Raw genomic sequence first — 24,991 nt, 5'->3', positions numbered from 1 at the left:
CGGTGAGACGGGCTTCCTTTGCACGTTACCTGGCAGCCCAGTTCCAAGCTGCGGTCATGTGAAGGGAAACACCTCCTCTGCTTCACCGATTTCTTAAAATTGTCAGCTCTCCGCGCCCTTTAGCAAGTTAAATTCTGCTTATCAGCCTGTTGCTCAGATTTTTCGACAGCGTTGGTACCTAACCCTGCAGGACCGTGTGTGATAAGCTCTGCTGTGACGACCGGTGTTGCATCCAGGGGTACGCGCAGGGAGGGAAGTTCCTGAATAATGTCATTAAGAATCAGTGCACGTGAAATAAACAATCAGGTGTCTTTTTATTTTGCCTTTTTTTTTTTTCCCTTTTTTCATCCTGGTTTAGGTTTAATTAAGAATTCCTCAGTTACAACTCTGTAGTTGTCAAGGTCTGAGAGACTCTTGGAAAACTTGTGTTTCAGTCGTGCTGGCCCAAGCATAATAAAAAAAAAATACCCAGCCTGAATCGAATTTTTATGCTCAGTTCACGGTAGATTTCACTCCATTCTCATGTAAACAGCTTCTACGAATCAACATATGTGTCTGGGTGGTATCTCTCACTTTGTTTTGTAACAAAAAGCCATATTGCATCATTTAATTTGCTCAAGTCATGCAAATAGGAAAAAATCAATAGGACAAAAAGGGGTCGACTTATCCTCCTCCCCACTAAACTGCTGCCCACACACAGAGTCCTGTTGCTTATGGCAAAAGAATAACAACAACACCATTGTGTTTGTTAGTTGGTTCACTAATGGGTGAAACTGGAGAACATCATTCTCCTTCAGTCCCCAGCTCTGTCCAAATGTTCATGCCTTTTGAGGGAGCATTTGTCCTACCCCTCTATTCCCAGATGAGTGAGAACTGTCTTACTGCAGGTTTTCAGCTGCAGATCTCTCTTTATTCATACCATATGCAGCAGCAGTTTGAGATTCAAGGCAGATATATTTCTTCGGGTTGTCTAGAGACAGTGTCATTAAGCTCCTGTGTGATAATTGAATTAAACTATAAACTAACTACACACAGATAACCTGAAAGATCTAGCTGGGGAAAAGAAAAAAAGAAAAAGGACTGGAATATATGTCCTTAATTCACCCTGTTTGCAATGTCTCGGTGGCATACACGCTACTGAGATTATTCAGTGCTTGGAGACCCTGATAGTAATCGGTTGAATGCAGGGAACTGGAACTTGAATTTTGGTTAGTTTTCAATCTCCAGGCAGTTGAAGGGTTTATTCTAGTCTTACTATTCCTTGAAGATATCTTTTAATTCCCTTTGGTTTGTTTTTTTTCTCACTAACGGTACTAAGAACCTGATACAAACATGAGGAATTGACCATATATGCTACAGTAGCTATTTCTGAGGTGTTGAACCTGTTTTTTTGAATATAAATTACACTTCTTAAGGAATACTGTTCTACAGGGTTTTAAAATCAGACATTTATGAAACTCACAAATCTGCTTTATCGTATCAATATAACATTTAGAAAAAATGCCAAAATATATGTCATTTACACTTGACAGAACGAGGTGGTCATTCCATAAAAGACATGGCAAACTATTATGGAATGCATTTGAATGGAATTTTCTAAAAGGACTTTTTAAAAAAAACGTGTTCTCCTACAGTTCCACAACCAGCTTTTTTAAACACCACCATATACCTACACGATGGAGTGGCTATGACGTTCAGAGACATCTGAACGCTAGCTTCTTTTAAAAAAAAAAAAAAAAATTGAGCATGCTCAGTAGACATTTTCATAACAGCTTCTTGGTTAAGATGCCAGGTCTTTGAGACTTTTTGACCAAATTTATTGATCTGTGTTTATAATGAAAACACTACCATTGCCTGCGGTTTTGGGAACAAAAATGGAGCTGCCATGTTGAGCAGATACAACGCTGCACTGCCTCAAGTAAGCTTTCTGCATCCTGTTGCTGATGTTTAACTCTTTGTCTTCTAGCTTTCTGCAACACCCCCTGGCTTATGAAGGGCTACTACAGCCCAGTGAAACACTGTAATATCAATTTTTCTAAAAGTCTTCTTACAGCCTGACAGGCAAAGAAGTCCTCTCTACCTTGGATGGTTTCACAGCCAAGGCTGTCAAGGAATGGGTGAAAAGTAATTGTTTTCAAGTGTGCCCTTTTACAATCATTTGTTTGCTCTGGCTCTTTCACGAACAAAGGCTATTGTTGAACACATCCAACTAAACAAATAACTCATCTTGGGGTCCCTTTAACAGCTGCCTTAGTACAATGATCTATTTACATATTACTCTAAAATTGAAACCGAACTCTTTAATGACATAATCCAGCACTATAATACAGAAGAAGCATATGTTCAACCCAACAGCTGAACAATCTCGTAAGCATATGATTTTTAGACATAAATGCTTGTATATCAAATACAGCTTAATGCAATGACTTACTTCAGTGGCTTTTTTCTGTTAACATCAAAATTATACTGCCTGTCTCAAACTAGATATGACAGAGTACACAAAACAGATGACAATATTCAACGTAAAGAACTTCTGTCTATTGTGTCGTCTTCTGTTTCTTCTTCTTTGCACTATTCCTTTTGTTGATACACCAATTTAGTATGCTATGCTTTCCTGTGCATTCCAGGATTTATCTTACCTTTAGTCTACCCGGTTTACTTTCATGTGGCTAGAGATTAAAGGATGATCTTACAGATGTTGTAAATTAGTCAGCAGCAGGCATAATCATTATTAGGCATGTTGCAATAAATGTTTGGAAGTTTTACATATTTTCCAGAGCACAGTTAGTTTAAACCACTGCAGTTTGATGGCTTCACATACGACTTTAAAAATTGAAGCAGGAAATCAGTTTACATTTCTTCAAAAGACCAAAGCCACTGTCATCTTTAAGGTCGTTTTCAAAGTAGAAATCCAACAGAAAAAGCTTCATTCAAATAAGTATTTCAGCTTTTTGCTTAGAACTGGTTTAATATACCCGAGGATAAATACATTATTGATTTACTGAAATTCAGAATAGAACGGTTGTCCTATCTCCTAAGCAGGACAGAGTTACACGTCAGACCTCACACAGAGCAAATGTTACCACTCTATTTTCCTTGAGCAGTCTAAAAGTTAAATAACATTGTACTTGATTTTCAGATAATTGATTGACTCTCATTCCTTAATCTTCCGATTTGCTATTATATGACCAAGATTCATTCCAGAAATGACATGAGGGGGTGAATTCTTGTGGTTAATTCCTGGATAGCAGCTGCTCAGGGGGATTAGGATCCTTTTGTCTTAACTTTGAGGACTAAAATGTTGGCAAGCTTTACTTCTCCTGTATCACCAGGCAACGTCAATTACGTTTTCCACAAGAAACAGTAAATTAGCTTTGCTATCCTGTTTTGCTTTCCCCCCCCGCCCCATTCACAATGTGTTCTGGAGTCTTCCAGTAGAAGTACAGTTTTCTATCTGCATCACTGTGGAGTTAATTCAATAAACACACTGAATATTTACCTAGTAATACTTTATGTTTACTTGTACTTCTAAACACACCATCATACTGCTACCACAAGAAAGCCTACCGCCTGAGATCAACGCCTTGATGAGAACATCTGAGACTTTTGCAAAGCAGGTGATACTACTGAATGTAGGCAAGTACTTTGAAGAGTCTGTAGTCATGATGCACTTTCCTTTGGTGGAAACACCAGAGTAGGTAATTTCATCCTTACTTTCGGAGATCTCCCAGCTTCTTGGTGACAAACCATTCTTAAAATAAGCATTTAAGGATAGAGCTTTCGATCACCCCCTATTGGCTTCAGACTTTGTGCTATTTGGCAGGCAATTATTTGGCTGAATTATACAGGGCACTTCCCATCAGAACCACAGCACTGCAAAGTACCAAGGTCAGGATGCTATCATCCCTTAAGAAAGTCCAGCTAATGCAGAAGATTGCCTCAGCAGTGTGGATTACTGCAAGCATATCAAGTCTGTTCTCTACTACCTGGATTGCAATCCTAGGCAGTATTAAGTCAAGTTCGAAGTTTTAGTTATCATGTATTCTGGTTATAGTTTATTATAGTTAACATTATATTTCTAGTTCTTGTCTTCAAGGTGTTTTTTCCCAGATCTACTGTATCTAGAACATCTGAAACTCAAAAAGAAAACTAAGGTTAACAGTTTGCCATGCATGCAAATTAATTAATTGACTACTGTCTCTGAGGTTTAAAAAAAAAAACCAACAACCAAACAAACCCTTTCCAAAAGAAGATGAGAAAATTATATTCCCTAGAAGGGTCTGAAGGAGATAATAAACCAGATGTGGCAGATGTTAGTCACATTACTTAGTTGCAGGTGCTGTGAAGGCGAGGATAGTCTGAGAACAGCTAGTCTAAAGAATGGAACATTTAAAGCATTTAGCGATCTTGGCAAATCTGGAGTTCTTTTTGAAGCCAATGGCAGCTCTTCCAGAATAAGGGTAGAATCCAAACGGTGTTCTTCTAATCAATGGTCCAACTTACACCACTAATCTTTACTACACATTTCACATGGCCCTTTGACAATATACGTATGGTAAGACTAAATTTTCCTGGAAAGAGTTTGTCTTCTAAATTAAGGTTCCTTTAAATAGGATTTTGTGTAACTGTACAGGCCATATATTGTGTAATATTTTAAATATGTATCTGTTTAAAACAATGGAGAGTACATTTCTCTTAAGCGTTTGAGGTTTATGTAATTATGACCTGCAAATAAAATGTTGAGTTCAGAACTGTTATCAAAGTACTGCATCCTAGAAGAGAGCCGATCTATGAGACAGCATTCTCAAACACATCAAGAGTCTGCATGCATTGAATAACTTATTTTATAGAAAGTAATTTAGATAATTCCCTCAATGTTATGTTGCAAGGGTTATATTGGAAAGTCCTTCTACAAATTAACTCAGAGATACGAGCTATAGCAAAACTGTGTCAATATTTTCAAAGGCGCTTTTTACAAATATTTACAAATTTTACTGACTACAAATATTTACCGCATTAATATTTCTTAATATATGTGCCTCACGGTCTTTGTTTATAACTGCATTCAACAAATAGCAGAAAGAACCTGAACTTTGTTTTTGCATTGGATCAGATTCAGTCCCTCTCAACTAAGAACACATTTCCCACTACCCACCATTGGGATGAATGATCAAAAAACAATCCATGTGGTTAACAATAGATTAACAAAGTGCGCTGCATTCAAAGACTAATAAAGACGACTATGCTGTTTTCCATTATTTTTCATGATTTGATGACATTGTGCTCCTTAGGCTCCTGTGTTTACTTAAACACATCATCAATCGTGGTTTCGTGCTTCTTCAAGTACTATGCATAATATATGCTCTTTTTTTCAGGACAAAGTTACAGTTTCACTATTGAGACAAACAAGATGTTACGAACAAATTCTCCTTTTTCACTTTTAAAAAGAAATGTCTGAAAGCATACAGCTTTTCCCAACTCCAAGTAGTTTGCATTAGAGAGAGCAAAAAGCAGAGCAGCCTTTAAAGCATGAAAAATCCACAGCACGTGCCGAACTCCACAGCAATTTCAGTAGCCGGACTGCGGTATCGTCCAAGATACACCCATTTAACAACTACTTAGATATGTTTTTCCTGATGCATTTTCATGGTAGAATTTTAATTTTTAGTCTCTAAATACTTGGCTAGGTCCCCTTACAAGTTAGGTTTTTTAAGTATTTCTCGTAAGGGAAGTGGGTAGAAGGCCTGCTGCTGTAGCTCCTCCTTATATAACTGATCCCTCTAGTTCAGAGATTGCCTATGCGATTAAGAGTTTGCAGGCATAAGTCCACAAAATAACTTGAGTACTATTATTCTGAACTGTACTGATGACATATTGCCATTTCATAGTAGTAATTTTTGCACTTCTGGAACGGTGACATGAAACACGATGCATTTATACTAACTGTATTGGTTCCGCTAGGATTATTTATTACATTAGATCATGCGATATTTTTTTGTGTAAGATGGGGAAACAGGTCATATGTTTATGTGTCTCTGCTTTGTGGCTTGCAGATCCTTTCTGTTACCAACAACACAGAATGTGCGAAGCTACTGGAGGAAATCAAATGTGCACACTGCTCACCTCACGCTCAGAACCTATTCCGCTCACCTGAGAAAGGGGAAACACCTGAAAGAGAACTAACTCTTCCCTACCTGTGCAAAGACTATTGTAAAGAATTCTATTATACTTGCAGAGGTCACATACCAGGTAAATCCTATAACAAAATATGGGGCTAAAGGACGTTTGTTTTGAAATGCTGATGTTGCTTGAGCGGTTCTAGATCCAGCTCTTCACTGGGTAAACTCCCTATTGATACCCAGGGGATTCTGTCCAAGCAAAGACAGAATATCTCAGGGTCTTCACAGCGCATCTTACGTAGTGAGGCAAATAATTTGAGCACTTTCTCGCCACCGTCTTATTAAACTCTCCATGAAACGGGACTGTTTGTTGTCAGAGGCACCTGAAACTATTACCTTTGCTGAAATATTAGCGTGTTCATTCAAACCATGTAAACAAGCAGTTGGCCACCCAAATAGCTATTCTAAATGATAGATAGCTTTAAAATGCAAGAAATAAAGGATGCTGTCTGTTTGCTGTTGACCCTAAAAAGCTGATGAGTAAAGTGTTCTTTTCTGGTTTTGTTACCCTAGAAACTGATGTTTTTTTCCACAGGGTTTAAAGCCCACTGAAATCAAAGGGAGCTATTTGATAGACTTGTATGATCTCTGAATCACTTCCAACATGCTGTTAACAACCAAATTCTTAACTAACCTAACACTTCCTCGCTGTAGTCAGTAGAGTTAGCTGGACATAACCAAAACCAGAATTTGACCTGTGTTGTCTAAGGCAGTCATGAAATGTGTGCTCTCACTTGTAACTATATCAACAAAATAACCACAGAAGATGGCTCTTCTAGAAATACTGTCTTAATACACTATTATGTTAAATAACATCTTTGGTATTCTCAGTAGTAAATTATTTATATGTTTAAGACTCTCATTTTTAAACTATGCTTTTTTCCTTGTCCAAACACTACTTATAAATAATGCCACACAAGAGAAAATAATTAAAGTGGTTACGATTTTTTTTTTTCAAACTAGCAACACAGACTGGAAAAGAGTTGATAACGTTATGAAAAATGTATTTGCGAGTAGTCATATTTGACGTATGAACACAGCTTTGTGATAGAATATAAACATTTGAATAAAGGGGATAATTGAAGTGGATGAGATTTGGAGGAGGGTTTTTTAATTGCGTGTGTACAGCGTGTACTTGTTTTCTCTGAAATCCCAAGAGCACAGGGATTTTTTGCAGTGTTCTTTTATTGACTTGAGAAAACATTTTGAATTTACTTACTTTTCCTCTTTACTGTGGTTTAACATGTATCTCAAACCATTCAAATATGAAAATATTATTATTGTCTTTGTAAACTAAGAGATGTTTCTAAGGCTTTCTTAAAGCAGCTGTTTCTTGCTCTTTATCACATTCCCCAAAGCAAAGCAGAATAGATCACTGTTGCCAAGACTGCCTGCTGAACAGCGATAACAGATTAGATATTCTAAATGTTTGGCCCATATAAGAAGTCAGCACAAAGACTTTTTCTGACGTGAGTTTGTAGCTAGTGCAAACAATTAGCATATTCTGCAGAGCAAGTCCCTCGTAGTTGTTTTGTGAAATTTTGTCTTTTTGAGGAAACAATTTGTTTAATTTGAAAAAGTGAAAGAGGGAAAAGGGAGAAAGGAGGAGAAGGCGGAGGGAGGGAGATAGAATGAGAAAGGGCTGAGCAGCACAGGAGCTATAGCTACAGGAACCTCACTCCTCAGATCAACATATGTGGTGACGAATGACAAATTTATTTTTCTACAAAGTCTGTGTATATGTAAAACTGCTGAAGTGCATCAAGATGTCAAGTGCTTTTTGTGACCACCCAGGTTGCCTTGAAAGATAACCAGATGAAAGCATAACTTTAGCACTGGACAGAGCACTGTGCTTTGCAGGGAAGAGCTTACATACTTTAGCGTCAGTTAAAATAGGATTTTTCCTACATCAATCAGATGCTAATAATCATTCTAAATACTTGTTCTGAAAGTGGGTTGTACTAACAAAAAGTTGGTGCATACTTACATCCACCAACAGGGTTAATTTGGTTACTTGACTGGTACGTGTGGTTGTTGATACCTCTACTAGGATTTCCTGAAGGTATTAAGTAAGATTCAGGTCTATCTTTTTGAGAAGATGGCCTCTAGGATTTCAATATAGTTTAATAGTCTTATGCATTCTAAAATATAAATAATGAAAATAACAACTTATTTGAGTTTTCTGTTTTACTTGTGAGACCTGTAATATCCATAATAATATTTATTGCAAAAGAAAGAAAAAAAACCAGAAAATGTGGAAGCTGTGTTTTCAACTTAGCCTGGAGGATTAAACAAAGAGCTGGAAATTAACAGGCCCCCAAACCCAAGGTCTCTGACAATGATTCACTGTGCATTTGTTAAAAAGTCAAATCATTACTCTTCCTCCATTAGGGAGTGCTAATTGTTTCTGAACACCAATACAAAGGAGTTCAAGGAAATTGCTGACTACAAAAATAATTTTATCCCTTAAGTCCTGCACAAATGGGAAATATTATTAGCAATTTAAGAGAGTAAGCATCTTTTCTGGGATTGAAATTTTAGCAGTACATATTAAGTAACCAAGAAGACTGAGAAATTATACATCAGTTTTTGTCATGAGTTAGCTCCAGTAATTCATTTATTGTTCTGTCTCTTTGCGAAGATGAAAACTCTAGTTGATCCTTGATTAACTCTTTTGAAGACAGCACTTTGCCCACCAGTTATGACTGTATCAGAACTTCCATTGACTTCTTTAGGAATATCCAAAGAAAAAGTGGACCCGATTCTTTATTCAAACAATAATAACAATAGCTGTTAGGATTGTATGGATATGTTAATACAGCAGGGTGTAATGTTTCACAACGTCTATGAGATTAGAGCTTCCCTGCTTCATCCCAGATGACTCTTCTCGTTATTTCTCATCTGATCTTTACTGTAAGCCTCAGTTTAAGTGGTTACTGATGGAGACACTGGCGCTAAGTGACTTAATGAAGCATCTTCAATCAATATGAATTTTAATTTTTCCAAGGTCATAAGTGTCTAATATTTATTATTAATATATCTAGTAAAGAAAGGCATGGCTGATTCTTCCTTTAGGCATGGGCAGAAACTTGATCCATGCCGCTGGAAGTGACATAATCTAAGAAACCACCTGTGCCACAGCCGCAGTGCATTCTGCCATCCAGGGACATCAGACAGATTTTGAACGACATGCTCTCTATTATTTTCGTTTGAAGAAATGGGTTCCAGATGACTGTGGGTGAATTCAGATCCAGGCCCAGATCTGAATCCAGGCATCACCAGAACAGATGTTTGATAGAAATTTTTTAACTCCAAACAGGGGCACCCCAGCCCAAAATGCTGGAAAACTAAGAAATTCTGCAACTCACACGACGCTTCCAGAAGTTCTAACACAGTCGACTAATAGTCACAGTCAACATAGTCAACCTGCAGAAAAACAGTAGCGGCTCATAATTTTGCTGCTGCTAACAAGAGCATCAGGGGGATAAAACCCTGGCACTGCCTGCGTTCAGGTATGTGCAATGTGTGGGTGTGAGAAGAGGGCCCCACGTCACTTGGAAAGCAGTAGCAAATGATGTGAGCTACCACTGAGAGGAGAATGTGGTTTTTGAGAACAAATTCACATTTAGCTGTCAAAAGTGCAGATCAGAAAAAAACCAAACAAAACAAAAACAAAAGCCCAGGAAAATGCTTGTTTCACACAATACTGAACTGTATGCTTATGGTCATAGCAGGAATAAAGCAGATCAGCCTGATTTCCAGATGCTCTCTAAGCCAGTGTGGGTCTACTCAGATGAGTGGATGATATTCAATCCTGTGTGCAGTGCAAAGAAGGAAGGGAGCGAATAGGAACTTGACTTGCTGTAAAGACCGGGACAAATGCTACCACGACATTTGAGTTGTCTTTCAGAAAAGAGGCAGGGGGATGGGTAAGCAGGGAATCCAGCAGAGTGGAATTTGGTGAAGGTAGGACAGAAAGGAAGATACAGTGTGAGGAACAACTGACCGCAAACACGAGTGGAGAGAGGAGGTGAGGGTCTGCTGAGAGCAGAAGTTTTCCTTTGGAAAGGCTTGAAATCATGCAACTTATTCCCACAGTTTTTTATAAAGGCAAACACAGAAAACCTTCACTGTAACTGCCTTAAGTGAAAAGTCTGTAGTTTGATTCTTGTTTGCAAGACAGAAAGTTTTAAAAGCATAGAAATGCAAGCCTGTGCAAAATCTGACATGTACAATACTTAAACATTATGTTTAATCTTCCTTTGTGATTTGAGTTTTCTTTGTTAACACGGGCACTGCTCTGTCAACACATACGCAGCTGGTAGGAAATTTGTAATGGTATGTACGAGTCTTTTAAAATAAAGTAATAAGTACACAAATTCACACAGGACCAAATCTTGCAGTCCTTATTAGGCATAGTTCTCACAGAGGACAGTGACAGAGCTGAATTTGAATAAACTCAGCCTGAGCAAAATGGTCGTTTTTTTTTTTTCTCCAAACAATTCTAGTGCTTTGGGGCACTTGTCAGGGACCGTTCTTCTGGGCACTGTACAAACACTGAGCACAATGGCAAACTCTACACTAAAGACCTTACAGTCTAAGTATGAGAAAGAAAACATTAAATGGTACACACAGATAGGAGAGTAGAAACAAATGTTCTTCTAACTGTCAGTATGTTGAATCTAGCATATAGAACACAAGCGTATTGTTTTTTTGTAAATTACTGGGCTTTTTATAGAACAAAATTCCATCCCTAATACACAGGTGACACTGTATTTACAGAGGTTACACTCCTTCCAGTAACGCAGCATTTTACCAGTTTACTGACTGATGTTCATAGTTAATTCAAACCCCACACTTCACGAGCATTTCTAAGGAAAATGGAACATAAGCCTTATCCTTTGGTAGAACCTGCTGATGGGTTTGCTAAATAGCAAAACGCAACTGCAGTGCAACATGTACCTAAGGGCATGATAAAATATTTCATAAGGAAATGGGATTAGTCTTGCATATGAGAAAAGGGATTGCATTAGGCAGTAGTCAAGGGAGTTTGCATCTGATTGTTATTTGAAATGAACGCGTACCGAGTAATGTATATGTATATGATCATAATATGCTCTCAGTTTTTCTGACTAAAGATAACATTCAAACCAAGAGTAGTTTATCTTCAGTAAATAGTAGATGATATACTCGGAAAATTCTAGAAATTCTTAGAAATTGTACACCTCTAATTTGCTATTGCATTTTCTTGAATGACCCACTGTGCCTAGAGAAATAATTTGTTAAAGACAAATTCGTGTATTTATTCTTAAGTCAAATAATTTAACAGCAAGATTTTAGATTACCTTTGATTTTGGCACTGTATCTACAAGCCTTGGAATACTACTCCGTGATTATATCGGAGTTCCTCTTCAGTTGTTCCACTTGAAATTATATCTCCCATTTTCTCCAAATAACTACTATAAATTAAAACCAGGTCCTCAGAGATGATATTTACTGAAGCTCCAAATCATGGCAATTAAACTTTTACACCACAACACACTACCATGTGTTTCCAGATAGTATTTTACAGAAACCAAAGGCAGGCTTTGTCATGTTATTTTTCCAATATTTTTGAAGGAAGATGCATATGAAAAGAAGTATAGTTGGGTGGGAAAGGCTTTCCACTCCACAAAAATTCTGGGATCTAAAAAATTTTCCTATTCCACATACGGAAGAAATTGAACTCTTTCGAAATTTTCCATGAAGAAAGCCACAGAGAGACCACCCCAGGATAGCTAATAAAGTCGTCGTTAGGACATTTACTTGGGAAATGGGAGACTTAGGGTCAAACTCTTGCCTGACAGATGAGGGGCATTGACCTGAATATTCCTCTTCCTAATGAAACACTCTAATTACAAAACATTGGAGTATAGTGATACGAGGTTTGCTGTCTGTTTCTCTCTTTTCCATTTAGACCAGAAGTTTTAGTTTGGACCAGAAACATAACTAAAATTTTGTCAAAACTGATAATGTTCCTGAAAAAGCTTTGCTTTTAAGAAATTGGCATTTTCCAATGAAACACAGCTGTCCCTGATCAGCTCTTATTGTATGTTGTAAGCCAGAGGTTTTATGGCCAAGATCTATGGATTACTGCATTATTCACAAGTGGTAAAGCCATGCATAAATTAGGCCTCTAATTCCAATTAAGTGCTAATACTGTGTATCCTATGAGTTATGGCCTGGACCGTAGTACATCCTAACACAGTATGCCAATAATGCAAAGGGGAATGAAGGTAACTTAAGACATATTACCTTAACAATGTTTTATTAAAACAGTACGTACATAACTAGCCAAATTCTACCTTCTTAGATTTAATACCAGTGATTAAAAATCGGTTAGAAATTGCTAGAGGTAGGTTTGTGGACAGAAATAGATACCTTTGCTGTCATTAAACATTGTGTAATATCAGCAGTGGCAAGGGTTTTCCTTAAAGGCTCTCATTTTACCAACTTCTTGTTTCCCTGCGTCTTCCCATTTTAACCTGAAACCTGAAGACCACCTTTCATCCAAGCCAGCTTAAAGCCAGCTCCAATGCAGCATGAGGCATATCCTCCTTTTCAGGGGACGGGGGCTGAGGAAGCAGACCTCCCGATGGAACACTGTGTTCACCCACTCTAATGCTGGGAGTCAACCAGAGGCCAACTGCACGTCAACACGGTGCAGTTTTCAGCAGTACTTCTTGCTTTGTGAGGCAACTAATTATTCACCTCTCCGACTAATGTCCTTTGCTGCCAGCATTCCACAAAGCCTTTACTGCACGTCTTTTACCAAAGTCTTTCCTGAAATTTTTACAAGCCACTTAAAAGAAATAAAGTTAAATGAAAGCTGCTCAAGCTATTTTACAGCAGATGCTACACTTCATTAACAGGGTTAAAATCAGGGAAAAGTATATCGCAGCCTCACCTCTGAACTGTGTCTCTTAATATTTTAAAGAGTACCTGTAGTGTCATTTTGAATGAATTGGTATTTTTATTTAAGCACACTGAAAATAAGGTTTCATACAAATACAGATAATTAAACCATAAAAGGTAATACTCGGATTGTATTTATTTAGAGCAGGCCTTTTTTTGCAGATAGCACTTTGTTTAAAATGACTTCTTTTTCCACTCGATATATAATCTATTTAAATATTAGTTTGATGGCACAAAACTGCAGACATGACTGCACACTAAATATTTGTATGCTCTTTTGCATTTTTAAGGTTTTCTCCAAACTACAGCTGATGAGTTTTGCTTTTACTATGCAAGAAAAGATGGTGGTGTATGCTTTCCAGATTTTCCAAGAAAACAAGTGCGAGGGCCAGCTTCTAACTCCCTGGACCACATGGAAGAATATGACAAAGAGGAAGAGATCAGCAGGTTCATAAAGATAAATGCTGTTTAATCTGAAAAAAAACCCTAGCAAAGCCTGTGGTTTCCACAGGGAAACAGCTCACTGTGTGCTCATGCTCAGCAGCTGTGTTTTCCAGATGTTACTTTCTTTTGCTGCTGCTAGTGTGTGTCAAAAGAGAAAGTTACATTAGCTTCAATATTTCAGTACCATTTGAGTTGCTGGAAAGGTGTTAGAATCCTGGTTTGATCCACTCTGTGGATCATACATAGTTCTAGAAAGTAATTTCTACCTGAATATTACTAAAAAACTACAATAAGCTTATTAGTAAAATATTTATTTTTTGACTTTTCATTTATTTCATCATGTATTTTTTCTTTGTGAAAATAACTACATTAGATTGTCCCACCATAAAACATTATATTTAAGTGGGTCTGAGAAGCCAAATTTTGTGAAATTGCTGGAATTTACTGTGTTTATTGTACAGTAGAAATTCTGTATTTATCATTTGTTCTCTTTTTTTATCAATTTTTTTCTCTCCTATTCCTCTACATTTCAGATCTAAGATGAATTCATTTTCTCTTTCTTGTACACAAACCAAATTTTGCTCAAACGAAATTCAAATTTATTTTCAGGATTATCTCCTTGCGTGCATTCCAGGAAGTATTTTTTTCTGGACTGTATAACTGTGTTTTTAATACCACTGCAGAACAAACATTTTATCTTTTAGGGACATTGTTTTGTCATGGTTAGGAGAAAGAAGAAATTTCTCACTTTTTTTTTTTTTATTTTTTTAGAAAACACAAGCACAACTGCTTCTGTATTCAGGAGGTTGTGAGTGGACTAAGGCAGCCTGTTGGAGCAGTACATTGTGGGGATGGATCCCATCGCCTCTTTATTCTTGAGAAAGAAGGATATGTGAAGATTTTCAGTCCTGAAGGAGACATACTCAAGGAACCTTTTTTGGATATACACAAGCTTGTTCAAAGTGGAATAAAGGTTGGATTTTATACTTATCTCTACCCGTTTATACTTTAGCCTGTCTATGGGGAACAAGGGAAGAAACATTTTTTTCAGAAATTACTTTAATTTATATAATAAAAGAGTAATGACAACAGACACTATAGTTCTGTCTGGCAAAGAAGTGAAAACTTCCTTGTTTCGGGAAGGGAAAACATAGCATCTTATAACTGTCATCACATTTTTCTATTTCCCTTCATTTTTTCCTCACTTTACATTCAGAAGAAACTATCCAACACCAACATCCCACAGCATTATCTTTGGATTTTCATCCTTTGGGCTCGCTTCCATCCCACCGAATTCAGCCGAGTGTTGCTGTGATTCCAGTGGGAGCAAGTTTGGCTCAGGGCCTCCCCTGACCTGCGGGTGCTCAGTGATGCCCCAGGAGCCAGACACAGGAGGGGGCCCGGGAGTGCTCAGGGACCCCCGGGAGAGGGGCAGTGCTGCTCGCTCCCTCTTGGCTCAACCTCTAATGTGGCACAAGCTGCCCTTGGTGGGAGGCTGCTTTAAAATGGCATATCCTTGAGATGCACATAAAAAGTGACCGACCCTCTAAATTCAGACATGTGGGCGGGTTGGTGCAACAGCTTTCACCGTGTTTTTTGGGAAGACTTTCATGGTCGGGGGTGAATGGTGAATGGGCACTGATGGGAATACATTGGAGGGTGGTGGTAAGAAGTTACATCTAGGTATGGGGTAAGTACTGGTGGAAAACTCATAAGTCTAGTGGGGAATATTTTACTTTGAAACGTCAGAAGTATTGTTCCATGTTGATTTCTTGTCACATTTCAGATTGGTAATGCGAGTAAAACACAGCTATATAAAGCAAATTTAAATTGTAATCAGATTTTGCCTAGAACAGTCAGGACTATATATCATAAAGTCTTCATGGATGAAAAATATATTGACATTCTCTTGACAGGGTAATCTTAAATAATAATTGTGACAAACTATATTGATTTAAAATGAATAGCACATGCTAACTAATCATTTTATGTTTCAGCTATAAGGCCAGTAAGCCAATTTAAGGTAGTCTTTTCTGAGAGGAAATTTCAGAGTTTTTTGGTTTGTGTTGAAAGAGGGAGAGAAATTAAATATATTACACCTTTTTCAGGAAAAGAACCAATTTATATGATTCTGAGATTTCCTGAACACTTCCCTTTCTGCCTCTGTAGGTAACCATCATGTTCAAGATACCAAAACAGAAGGGACTTATCGGGGGTATTTTTGAACATCAATTTAAGGCTGTTTTGTATTTCTTAACCAAAAATTCTGATAGTTTGTACTTGTGAAAAATTGACACTGAAACTTTCCAAAGAACTGCTATCGGTCCCAAACAAACCTTCCTTGAGGAAACTTTGACAGCTGGAACTTAGAGACAAGGCTAAATGGAAAACGTCTTCCACGCTTCTGAATACGCAATAGCCTGCTTGATAAGACTCTCAACAGCTACCCTTAGATTCAGATTCAACTTCTAGTTCTGTTTTAAATCAGTGACCTGATCTTTTTAGTCTACTAGCCTAACCATCATATAATACTCTAACCTGGATCTGTTTCAGCTATAACATTTTGTGTAAATAATTTGATGTTCTCTAAGCTAGAAAGTCTAATTCAATTCCCTGAGATAACAGTCCAGTGACTGAGGATAATTGTATTGCAGTGTTTAATGCAGGCTGGCAAGAACAGACGCTTTATGTACTTTACAGGTAAGGAGAAAGGGCATGTGCCTAGAAGCAATACTCCAGCTCTTAAATAGAAAGGGGAAGGAATTTGAGGAATGAGTACATTATATAAAATAATAAATAAATATAATAAAACAAAACCCACATAATCCAAATGGTAGTTTTAAAATAAGGGTTCTTAAACGTTTTTATGGTTATCCCCTGCAGTCTGATTCCTATAATCATTGTCCATGGTTGTTTACCTACAAGGATGCAAGATCACTGTGACAATGGTAGCAATTATTCCATTAAAATAGAGTACCTGAAGGGTATTTGATTTTACTTACCTGTTACACACTTTAAAATTAGAAATCAGGAATGGAGAATACTATGTGGATAGATAATTTTCCAGCAGGAAGTGCAGGTAGTGTACAGCCAATTAAAAAACTATCTAAAACACTGCATTCACATGCTGTGTGTGAGAACTGCTGAATGTGTCCTCTGTGCTTACTCAAGAATTGCTTGTAGTGTCAGGTAGATGAATTTGTATGTATACATTTTGCTCGATGTGCCTGATTCTTTTCATATAGTGGTGTAAGTGAAAAAGTAAAATGAAATCAATGAATTTTTAGTCGTCCCTGATCAAAATAAGGCCCATATGTTCCAGTGAAGTGTTTTGCCAAGGTAACGTGTTGCCTTTTTTGAGTCTTCTGTTCATTTACACAGATTCATAGATGTTAACCCAAATATCTAGTAATTTCCTGTATAATATCATCCACAAAATGTTATTCTTGAATTAACATAGAGACTTTTAATTGAAGTGAACAAAAGCTGTTCACCTCTGTTCCAGCCTTGGAGCAATGGTAGCAAGAAAAGGCAAACAATTCTTTTTCACCAAAAAGAAGTGTAAAAATTTTCTCTTTTATACCCGTGTCTGAAAATAGCAGTTTCTGTTAAATTTTTGTCTGTATCTGAAATACAAACAAATACTTAACTCTAATGACAATGATAAAAATATTTTTTCAAGCTTTTATAGATACATGTTGTATCCAGTAAATAATAGTAATAGTAATATAATAATAATAATAATAATATAATAACAACAATAACAACACAGCTGTGATTGAAGGAAAGGTAATCTAAACTGATGTCTCTGAAAAGTGTTTTGGGCAGCTATCCCAATAAGATATTTTTAAAGTTGATAGATGGAGTAAAATGGTGGATGGTTTTCTCTTCATTTTCTAATGTAAAGAGGAAATTTAGGAGTGATAAAATTTTTATATTGTCACAAAGCAGGAAATCTGTTGCATGATGATTTTCCAAAGAATATACTTAAAACTCTCTCGAGACTGATATAACCAAGAAACAGAAATGACGTATTTCCTTCATAAAAATAATCCTGCACCTCAGTTTTGATCTCATTAACATCATTTCGCTCATCACAGCACTGGCAGTCAGATAAAGAGGAAAACAATATACAAAAACAGAGGAAGAGAGCTGACTGCATTGTGTAGCGATCAGCCATTATACCCTCCTAAAAAGATGCTGTTTTCTTCCTCTAATGGAACTAACGGTCCCTGTGTTGGTGAAATTCATTTGGAGCCCCTAACGTTGCTGTGAGTGAGTTTGTAGGACTTCTTCACTGGTCCTGCGAACCTAAGCACATAAGTACAATTATCTGGAGTTGCTTCTTGTTGGTGACTCCCAACTGATCGTGAAGGTCTCTGGGTATACAGGGAAATTAAGTAAGAAGAGTTGTACAACCTGATGCATATGTTTTACTGGTCCATTGGCTTTTAACGTTCATTGAAGTCATTGAGGTCTCTGCTTGAAAATTGTTGCTGCAGTAAAATCTACCGACAGATATATGATTTAATTTTAAGGAGTTCAAATGAAAGAGAAGATAGTGGTAATTTTATATGCTGCCAGTATCTCAGAAGGAATTAGCGCAAGCATGTAGAAGTATTTCATAACAGAGAGAGATGACACAAATGGATGATGATATCTTGTGCTTCCTGGAGGCCCTACTCAAGAGAAAATCAGATGCAGGATTCCTGAAGATTAAAAAAAAAAAAAAAGAGCTCTGAATAGCTTAAGAAACAATTTTTCTCTGCACATTTCCCAATTTCTAATCCTCTTTGATAGCACAGTTAGCAGCAATGCTTTTTTGATCTTCTGTTTTTCAACCTAGTTGTTGGAAGCCATGAATGGATCTTAAAGAAGATGTTGCTAATTCAACATCTGTGGCCTTCTCCAATGTATTTTATGTCACACTGGCTACATAAGTATTGTAGTATGTGTGGGTGGATTGGACACTTGGCCAAGTCCCTCCTGTCACCCTTAGCTTTCCCTGTCTCAAGAGGTGGTGAAAAGAAGGAAGCTGTGCACCTCAGTCCTGCCCAAAGTTGAGTAAGGACATGAGTGAGACATGCATCTGTAACTCGAAGCTAGGACATGCACCTGGGCTCAATTATTTATTTCAATTATTTAGGAAGATATAGACCAGTGTAGTGGGAAAATACTGATTCCACCGCCTGTGCCCATTAATATTACAAAGTACCCTGAGTATGTGTCATGTATGTAGAAGAAAAGAATAAGCATTTACCAGAAAAAAACCTCTGCGGGTCTGCTTCCCTGTTCTGGTGATGTACTGCTCCATTATGTGGTGGTGAAAAGAGTTGTTAGTTACAGAGCAACATTTTACAGTTGTGCCTTCAAAGTTATGTAGCAAAGCCAATTTTTTAATGAAAATATTAGTACCCATTTTTTCTTTCGGACTGATTCTCACTACCGCTATTTTCTTTTTGTTTTATTTACCTTTTTGTTAAATGTATCTGAATCTATTGTCAAAAAGTTAGGCAAAATAATTAAATGCTTTAAAAGAATTGGGCAAATATGAGTTTATTCCATAATGCACTCAGCAGAAAAAAAAAGGATTGAAACACTCTAAATACTTGAATTTATTTCGTGAGATGTAGCAGCGCTGAATATGTTATTACAAGACCAGTCACCTTGTATTCAAGAGTGTATCTAACTTACAGAAAAATGCTGAATGCTCTAGCAGTTGTCCAGATTTCCGTACTCCCGTGGCTGTATTTTATCTTATTAACTGTATTATTTCCTAAGATTTGGAAACCTTTAGATGAGTAGCAGCCGCCATGAAATGTAGCACAACCTATTACATCAATTTTCCACTCACTTTCTTGTCTCCTAAGCCCCCAAACATGTACGGGTCTAAAATATATTGGTCTAAAATATATTGTTCAGAAGGGAAGGCATCAAGGTATGACTTGGCAAGAGCAAAAAAGGAAGAGCCTACAACTTCTCTTGGGAGTTAAATGCTATAATCACCTTTCAGAATACTTTCTAAAAAGCTAAGTAGCTCTATGGCTGCAACTGTGAGTCCTTAAATCGTTTTTGCGGTCCTTCCCTAAAAACATTCAACTTCTCAACATCCTTTTAAGATGAAGGAACTCAGAACTGTACAAAGTAGCTGAGTTTACATCTTACTACTGCCAATGGTAAAAACAAGTCCCTGTAGTTACATGGTAGTCTTCTACTTACAAATCCATCAACTGAATTAGCTCTTTAGGTATGGCATTGCAGCTGGGCTTCATGTTCAGTTGCTTGTCATCTCTGATCCTTAAGTTATTTTCAGTTTATTGCTACTTTTTTTGGTTGTGACCAAGTTCTGGTGTGTATCTGCTGACTACAGGGTCATAAATTGTGCAGCCAGCAAGAATGGCTGCGTTCTGTTGCACTTTGCCTCACACAGTGCCGAGAGTAGAAACCCCTACAAAACGGGTATCCTTAAAACTGCTGTTATGGAGTTACCACTTGTACTTGTGTAGCGATCTTTTTGTTTTTCTTAGCTAGTAATAAAATCTTCTCAGTACATCTCATTGAAATACTGTGATAAAGGCCAAAGCCTCGGAGGAAGGAAAGGGCAAGGCAGGGGAAGAAAGGGAAAAGGGACAGAAAATCTCAATGAAAAGGTATTGGACATCACTGTTAACCTGTGTCGTTTTCATCTCTAGTCTGACAGTATGGTTTTCCGTGTCAGAAACACTTACATTTTAACAGAAACTTCCCCTAAGCCATAATCACCTTTTTATTTCATCTTACTTTCAAATTAATCAGTAAGACTTTTTAATATATATTTTTTTAATTCCCCAAAATTTTTAAATGCTATATTCCTATATAATTCCTTGTAAATATTTTAACAGCCAATTCTCTTTGCCATGAAAAAATACAGAAATATCTGACAACAATTATTTTAAGTGTATGCTCAGCAAATTGCCAAATAATTGTCTTAAGAAGAGTTAAAAGTTAGATATATTCCTTACTGTATGTTAGCTAGTTTTTATATCAGAACACAAATACTTTTAGTCCTGCAAAGTCTTATTCATGAGTGATCCAGTGAGTCAGGTAGGGATCTCCTGTGATGCCGTGAAGAGTGCTGTGGAACACAGCAATTTATATATTCAGTATAAGACTGTGAAAGTAGACTGTCAGGTATTAAATATGCTAACTCTGCTGCTACGAGCCAATTATTCCAGAGCTTCTCAGGGTCAGATAGGCACCTTTTTGCAGGAATGCAGACTTAGTAGTGAAACTTCTATGCCTTCCTTTTTGGATCACAACATAACATGTAATCGTATGAATACATATGACTCCAATCATTCACTATAAAATACAAATTTAAAAACTGTTGAAATACCACTACCTCTGGCACTAGCACAGCATGTTTCAAGGAGCTTAGAATAGGTTGCGCAGCCTTTGCAGTAAGGAGTGCTGCTACGGAAAACTACAATAAACCAGTGATAAAATCTATGTAAAACTTAGTGGGCGAATAGAATCAGATTGTTTGTGTTCTCTGCTGAATTGTATGCTCAGTTCTATCACTGTTAAAACTTTTCACATATTCCTCTTGACAGCGGATATCTACATTTGTTTTTTATCATGTTGATGTACAGACCTAAGTTAACACATAAACTGACCATCGATACCCGCAGGATTTATGTTACTGACAAAAGATCCACAATTCACACAGCTCGTGCTAATCCTTCATCCAAGTCCAGTAATTTCAGTGATCTTATTTTCCTCTGAATTCTTATGTGGATGAGGGTGAAATCAATGAACCTTTCTTGAACAACTTCTTTGCCTTGACATCACAGAGCAAGCTGGGCTCTCCTCAGCAAAGGTTATCTTCTGGTCTCTGCTCTCTAGAAAGCTAAACTTAGAATGGCTACTAAATTTATGGCCAATTACTCCCAAACAGGCGATTCTTTTGATGCATGGAGAGAAGGGGGAGCAGTGGAAGGATGTCCTTCTCTCCAGGCTTTAGGACTGGAAGGAGAATTGGGAGAATCCTATCTAAATTTCTTCCTTCTTCAACCTAACACCCTGTAACTCTTCAGCGTTATTAAGAAACATTGTCTACAAAAACTGGAAAGTAAAGCCTCTTAGTTCTACCAGACCAAGTTCTCATCTGTCTATGAAGAATAGGGATAGTCCTCTAAAACGAAAATGTTAGAGTACAGAATATAAATATGGCATATGCTCTATTATGGACAGTGTAAGATTTCATTTTCATTTCATTCTATGATTAATTCCACCAAAGCTGAGTGCAAATTGTATTTGCTGTCTTGCTCCTGTACTTCTAACTAAGACTAATTAAATGGTAAGTCCATTTCAGATATGTGCATAGGCCCAGCCAGAGTAGCAAGGGAAATAAAACTATTGGCATAAAACAGTGATACATTTTGCGGTATGCTGTGGTGTCCTGGAACTCACCTTTCAGAGTGTGAAAGGGGAGGCTCTAGGATGTCTTTGGTGAGAAGCTGAAATGCTGTGTTGTCTATGTTGTTGCAAAAATGACAAGGGTTGCCAATACACACCTCAGCTTTCCACTGGAGACTGCAGAGAGGGACGTGATGAAGACTATTCTTCAGCACAGGACTTACATGTGAAGTCATGTGGGGGTCACAGGACACGGGGGTTTCTCACTCATTCAAGAGGTCAGAAGAGCTGCAGTCAGACTTGCAGCACAACAGACATCATTTCCGAGGCCACGCCTCACCTGTGACCTGCCCACTAGGAATCACAATTAGTTGGTTTTAAATATCTTGACATAATTGGGGCAGAAAACTAGGAAAGAAATAATGGTTAAGGTGTGCAAATGGCCAAATGTGAAAATACAGGACATTTTAAAGGTAAACCAAGTAGAATGTCCTTGTCCTTAAACATTAATGAAATGGACACAATGCACACAGCGCAACAGCCTGCACGAGAATTCAGCCTTCTTCTTGAAAAGGAAGATTTTTTTTTTCTTTATTAGCGATAAGTTCTCTATGATTTTTGAGAGGGTGACAATACTTTTGTGAAGACGTAATATGCTTCAACTGTATTCAGAAACTGAAAATACAATCAGTGTTTTAAGCGAGGACTATATGATGACAGTGAAATAAGCCTGGATTTCCCATTAACCATTTGCAGATTTTGTTTCTAATCCTAATAGGGGCACAAGAGTCTGTTGAAAGAGGCTGTATCTTACCAACATATAGCTTTGTTGCTTGCACAGAAAATAAAGATTCTTAAAATTCTGAAAAGCATGTGCCAAAAGCTCTAAAGACCTCTATTTTTGTGTGAGAGACTGCACTAGATAACCATACCCCAGCTAGCAATTGTGGAACAGTACAGTGACTCTCAGGTTGTAAGCTGACCAGATGAAGAATTGCCAGTTTATTCTAAGGAAATTTGAATCAACAAAACGTAATCGTTTCTGTTGATTTTGGGTAGCGTGTCTTAGATTTGAGGAGCTGAGAGGGGAAAGAAGATAATACTTTATCATTTTACATGCACATGTGTAGATTTTAATGTTCTGTGTTTCCTTGAAAGGAATCCCATGGTGCCAATTAACCTAACTTATTCCAAAACAATTCTCTGTTTGGAAAGAATAATTTTCATTGTGGGTGTTCCATGAAATTGTATGCCTCATACCCTGTTATTACTGAGATGTGTGCAGTGCAATTGAGAATGCCAGTTTCTTTTCCATGCACTGTATAGATTATAGCTGTATCCCACACACAGTGCTAGATAATCCCTACTTTAATTTTGTTATGTGTACAAATCCTTTTTGAACATTTAGCGGTTTTAAAAATGTAAAAATCCATCATCTTCTCAAACTGCATTTGTTAAAACCAAAAGCTGAATTTAGAAGTGATCAAAACCAATGAATAACATGGTAATTATCTAATTAAAAGGAAATTATTGCGTTTGCTGAAATATAACAGGCAGATCATGATATCCAACACAAAATGGCAAAGAAGGAATAAAGTTACGCAGAAAATTCCATGGTTTTTAGCCAACACAGTTTCAACCACATGTTTTTCTTTAATGGGAGGAGGTTTAACAGTCCACTAAAGCTCCAAGATTCATCATCTCTTTAAGCTCTTGGACACCCCAAAATCTGTAATGAGGTCCTAGAACACTTCAGGGAACCCATGAAGTGCTGGAGCTCTCAAAAACAGTACCGGTATCCTTGGGACTTCTATGTACTTTCCTGTCTATCACAGCTACGTGATTTCCTCTGGTGTTGTATCCCTTGTACTATGCCATACACAAAATGGGTCATGTCTTTGTCTTGAAAGAGATTAAAAATCTAATAACTTATATACTTCCATAGTCAATGCATCCCAACTGCTATTCCTATATATACTTCCCCCTAGATGCCACAGAACAATTTTCCTCTATATCCTCTTACACACATTTTCTCACAAGCTCTTAAGTCCTATTCCTTAGACAGGATCAGCAAGTTGGATTGAGGGAGGAACACTTCCTCCAACAGAGCACTGGTATATTATCATGTTTTCCACCCATTTTATCCCCATTGCAGTTAAAATTGGACAAATGATCTATCCCTAATTTAATGGTTTATATATAATTTTAGTTTTATAAACCAGTCAGAACTAATTTTTCCCATTACCCAAAAGAAACCCCTCCAAAAGATGAAACCACTTAATAACTGACACTTATTTTTGTTCACTGTCAGTGTTTGCCTGCATTCTCATATTGCTGGAATTTTTAAAGAAATTATTCCATAAATCTCAATAAAGTAATATTCTCTCTTAGATTTAATTTGGAAAATGGAATATACAATCTGTGGGAGAGAGGTCTGCAAAATACTTTCAACCATTTGTTTTTAATTTACAGCAGATACTTTTTAAAACCTTGATCTATCGTCACTGGCATTGAATCGCAATCCCTACAGCTGAATTGCAACAACTTCAATTTATGTAAAAATCATTATTTTTATGCTAACTGGTGCCTTGAAAAGAAACAAAACAGGGAGTAAATCACCAAAAGCTTCAATATTTTTGACACTCCTAAAAATTCTGTGATTCTCAATCACTGTCACAGCCTAGAGACAGTGTAACAGAGTGCTAGTAGATGAATGGATCTGAGTCACACTGTAGTGTGAAAGAGAAATCTTTTTTATATCAAACTACGTAAGAAAAGTACTTACTTAAACTTGAAGTATCCGTATCATTTTTTGGAAGGGTGGTCAGTTTTCATGAGGAACCACATTAGAAGGAAGTTAACTTCCTTCAGGACATCATTTCAAGCTCGTTCTTAAAGAAAACACATACCTTTCAGTTACAAATGGAATGCTTAATTGTGACTAATGAATGTAAAATAATATTGTACACCTCATAGGGGCCTAGCTGAAGATGTGACTAAGCACTATTGACTCTCCT

At 37.2% G+C, this 24,991-nt stretch overlaps 1 protein-coding gene across 3 annotated transcripts in view; it reads left to right on the top strand.

The window, feature by feature from the left end:
* The window catches only part of HHIP (hedgehog interacting protein), a 79,173-nt gene that overhangs the window by 1,593 nt on the left and 52,589 nt on the right, over window positions 1-24,991 (top strand). For all 3 annotated transcript variants that reach the window (XM_075090477.1, XM_075090476.1, XM_075090475.1), the window contains exons 2-4: window positions 6,054-6,249; window positions 13,424-13,580; window positions 14,349-14,550. In XM_075090477.1, the coding sequence (XP_074946578.1) occupies window positions 6,054-6,249; window positions 13,424-13,580; window positions 14,349-14,550 (555 nt within the window). The remainder of the gene's footprint in view (window positions 1-6,053; window positions 6,250-13,423; window positions 13,581-14,348; window positions 14,551-24,991) is intronic.

The sequence above is a fragment of the Phalacrocorax aristotelis genome, chromosome 4, assembly GCF_949628215.1.
Source record: "Phalacrocorax aristotelis chromosome 4, bGulAri2.1, whole genome shotgun sequence".
Lineage (NCBI taxonomy): Eukaryota > Metazoa > Chordata > Aves > Suliformes > Phalacrocoracidae > Phalacrocorax > Phalacrocorax aristotelis.
Note: the sequence above shows the minus strand (reverse complement) of the source record. Positions and strands in the feature narration are given on the sequence as shown.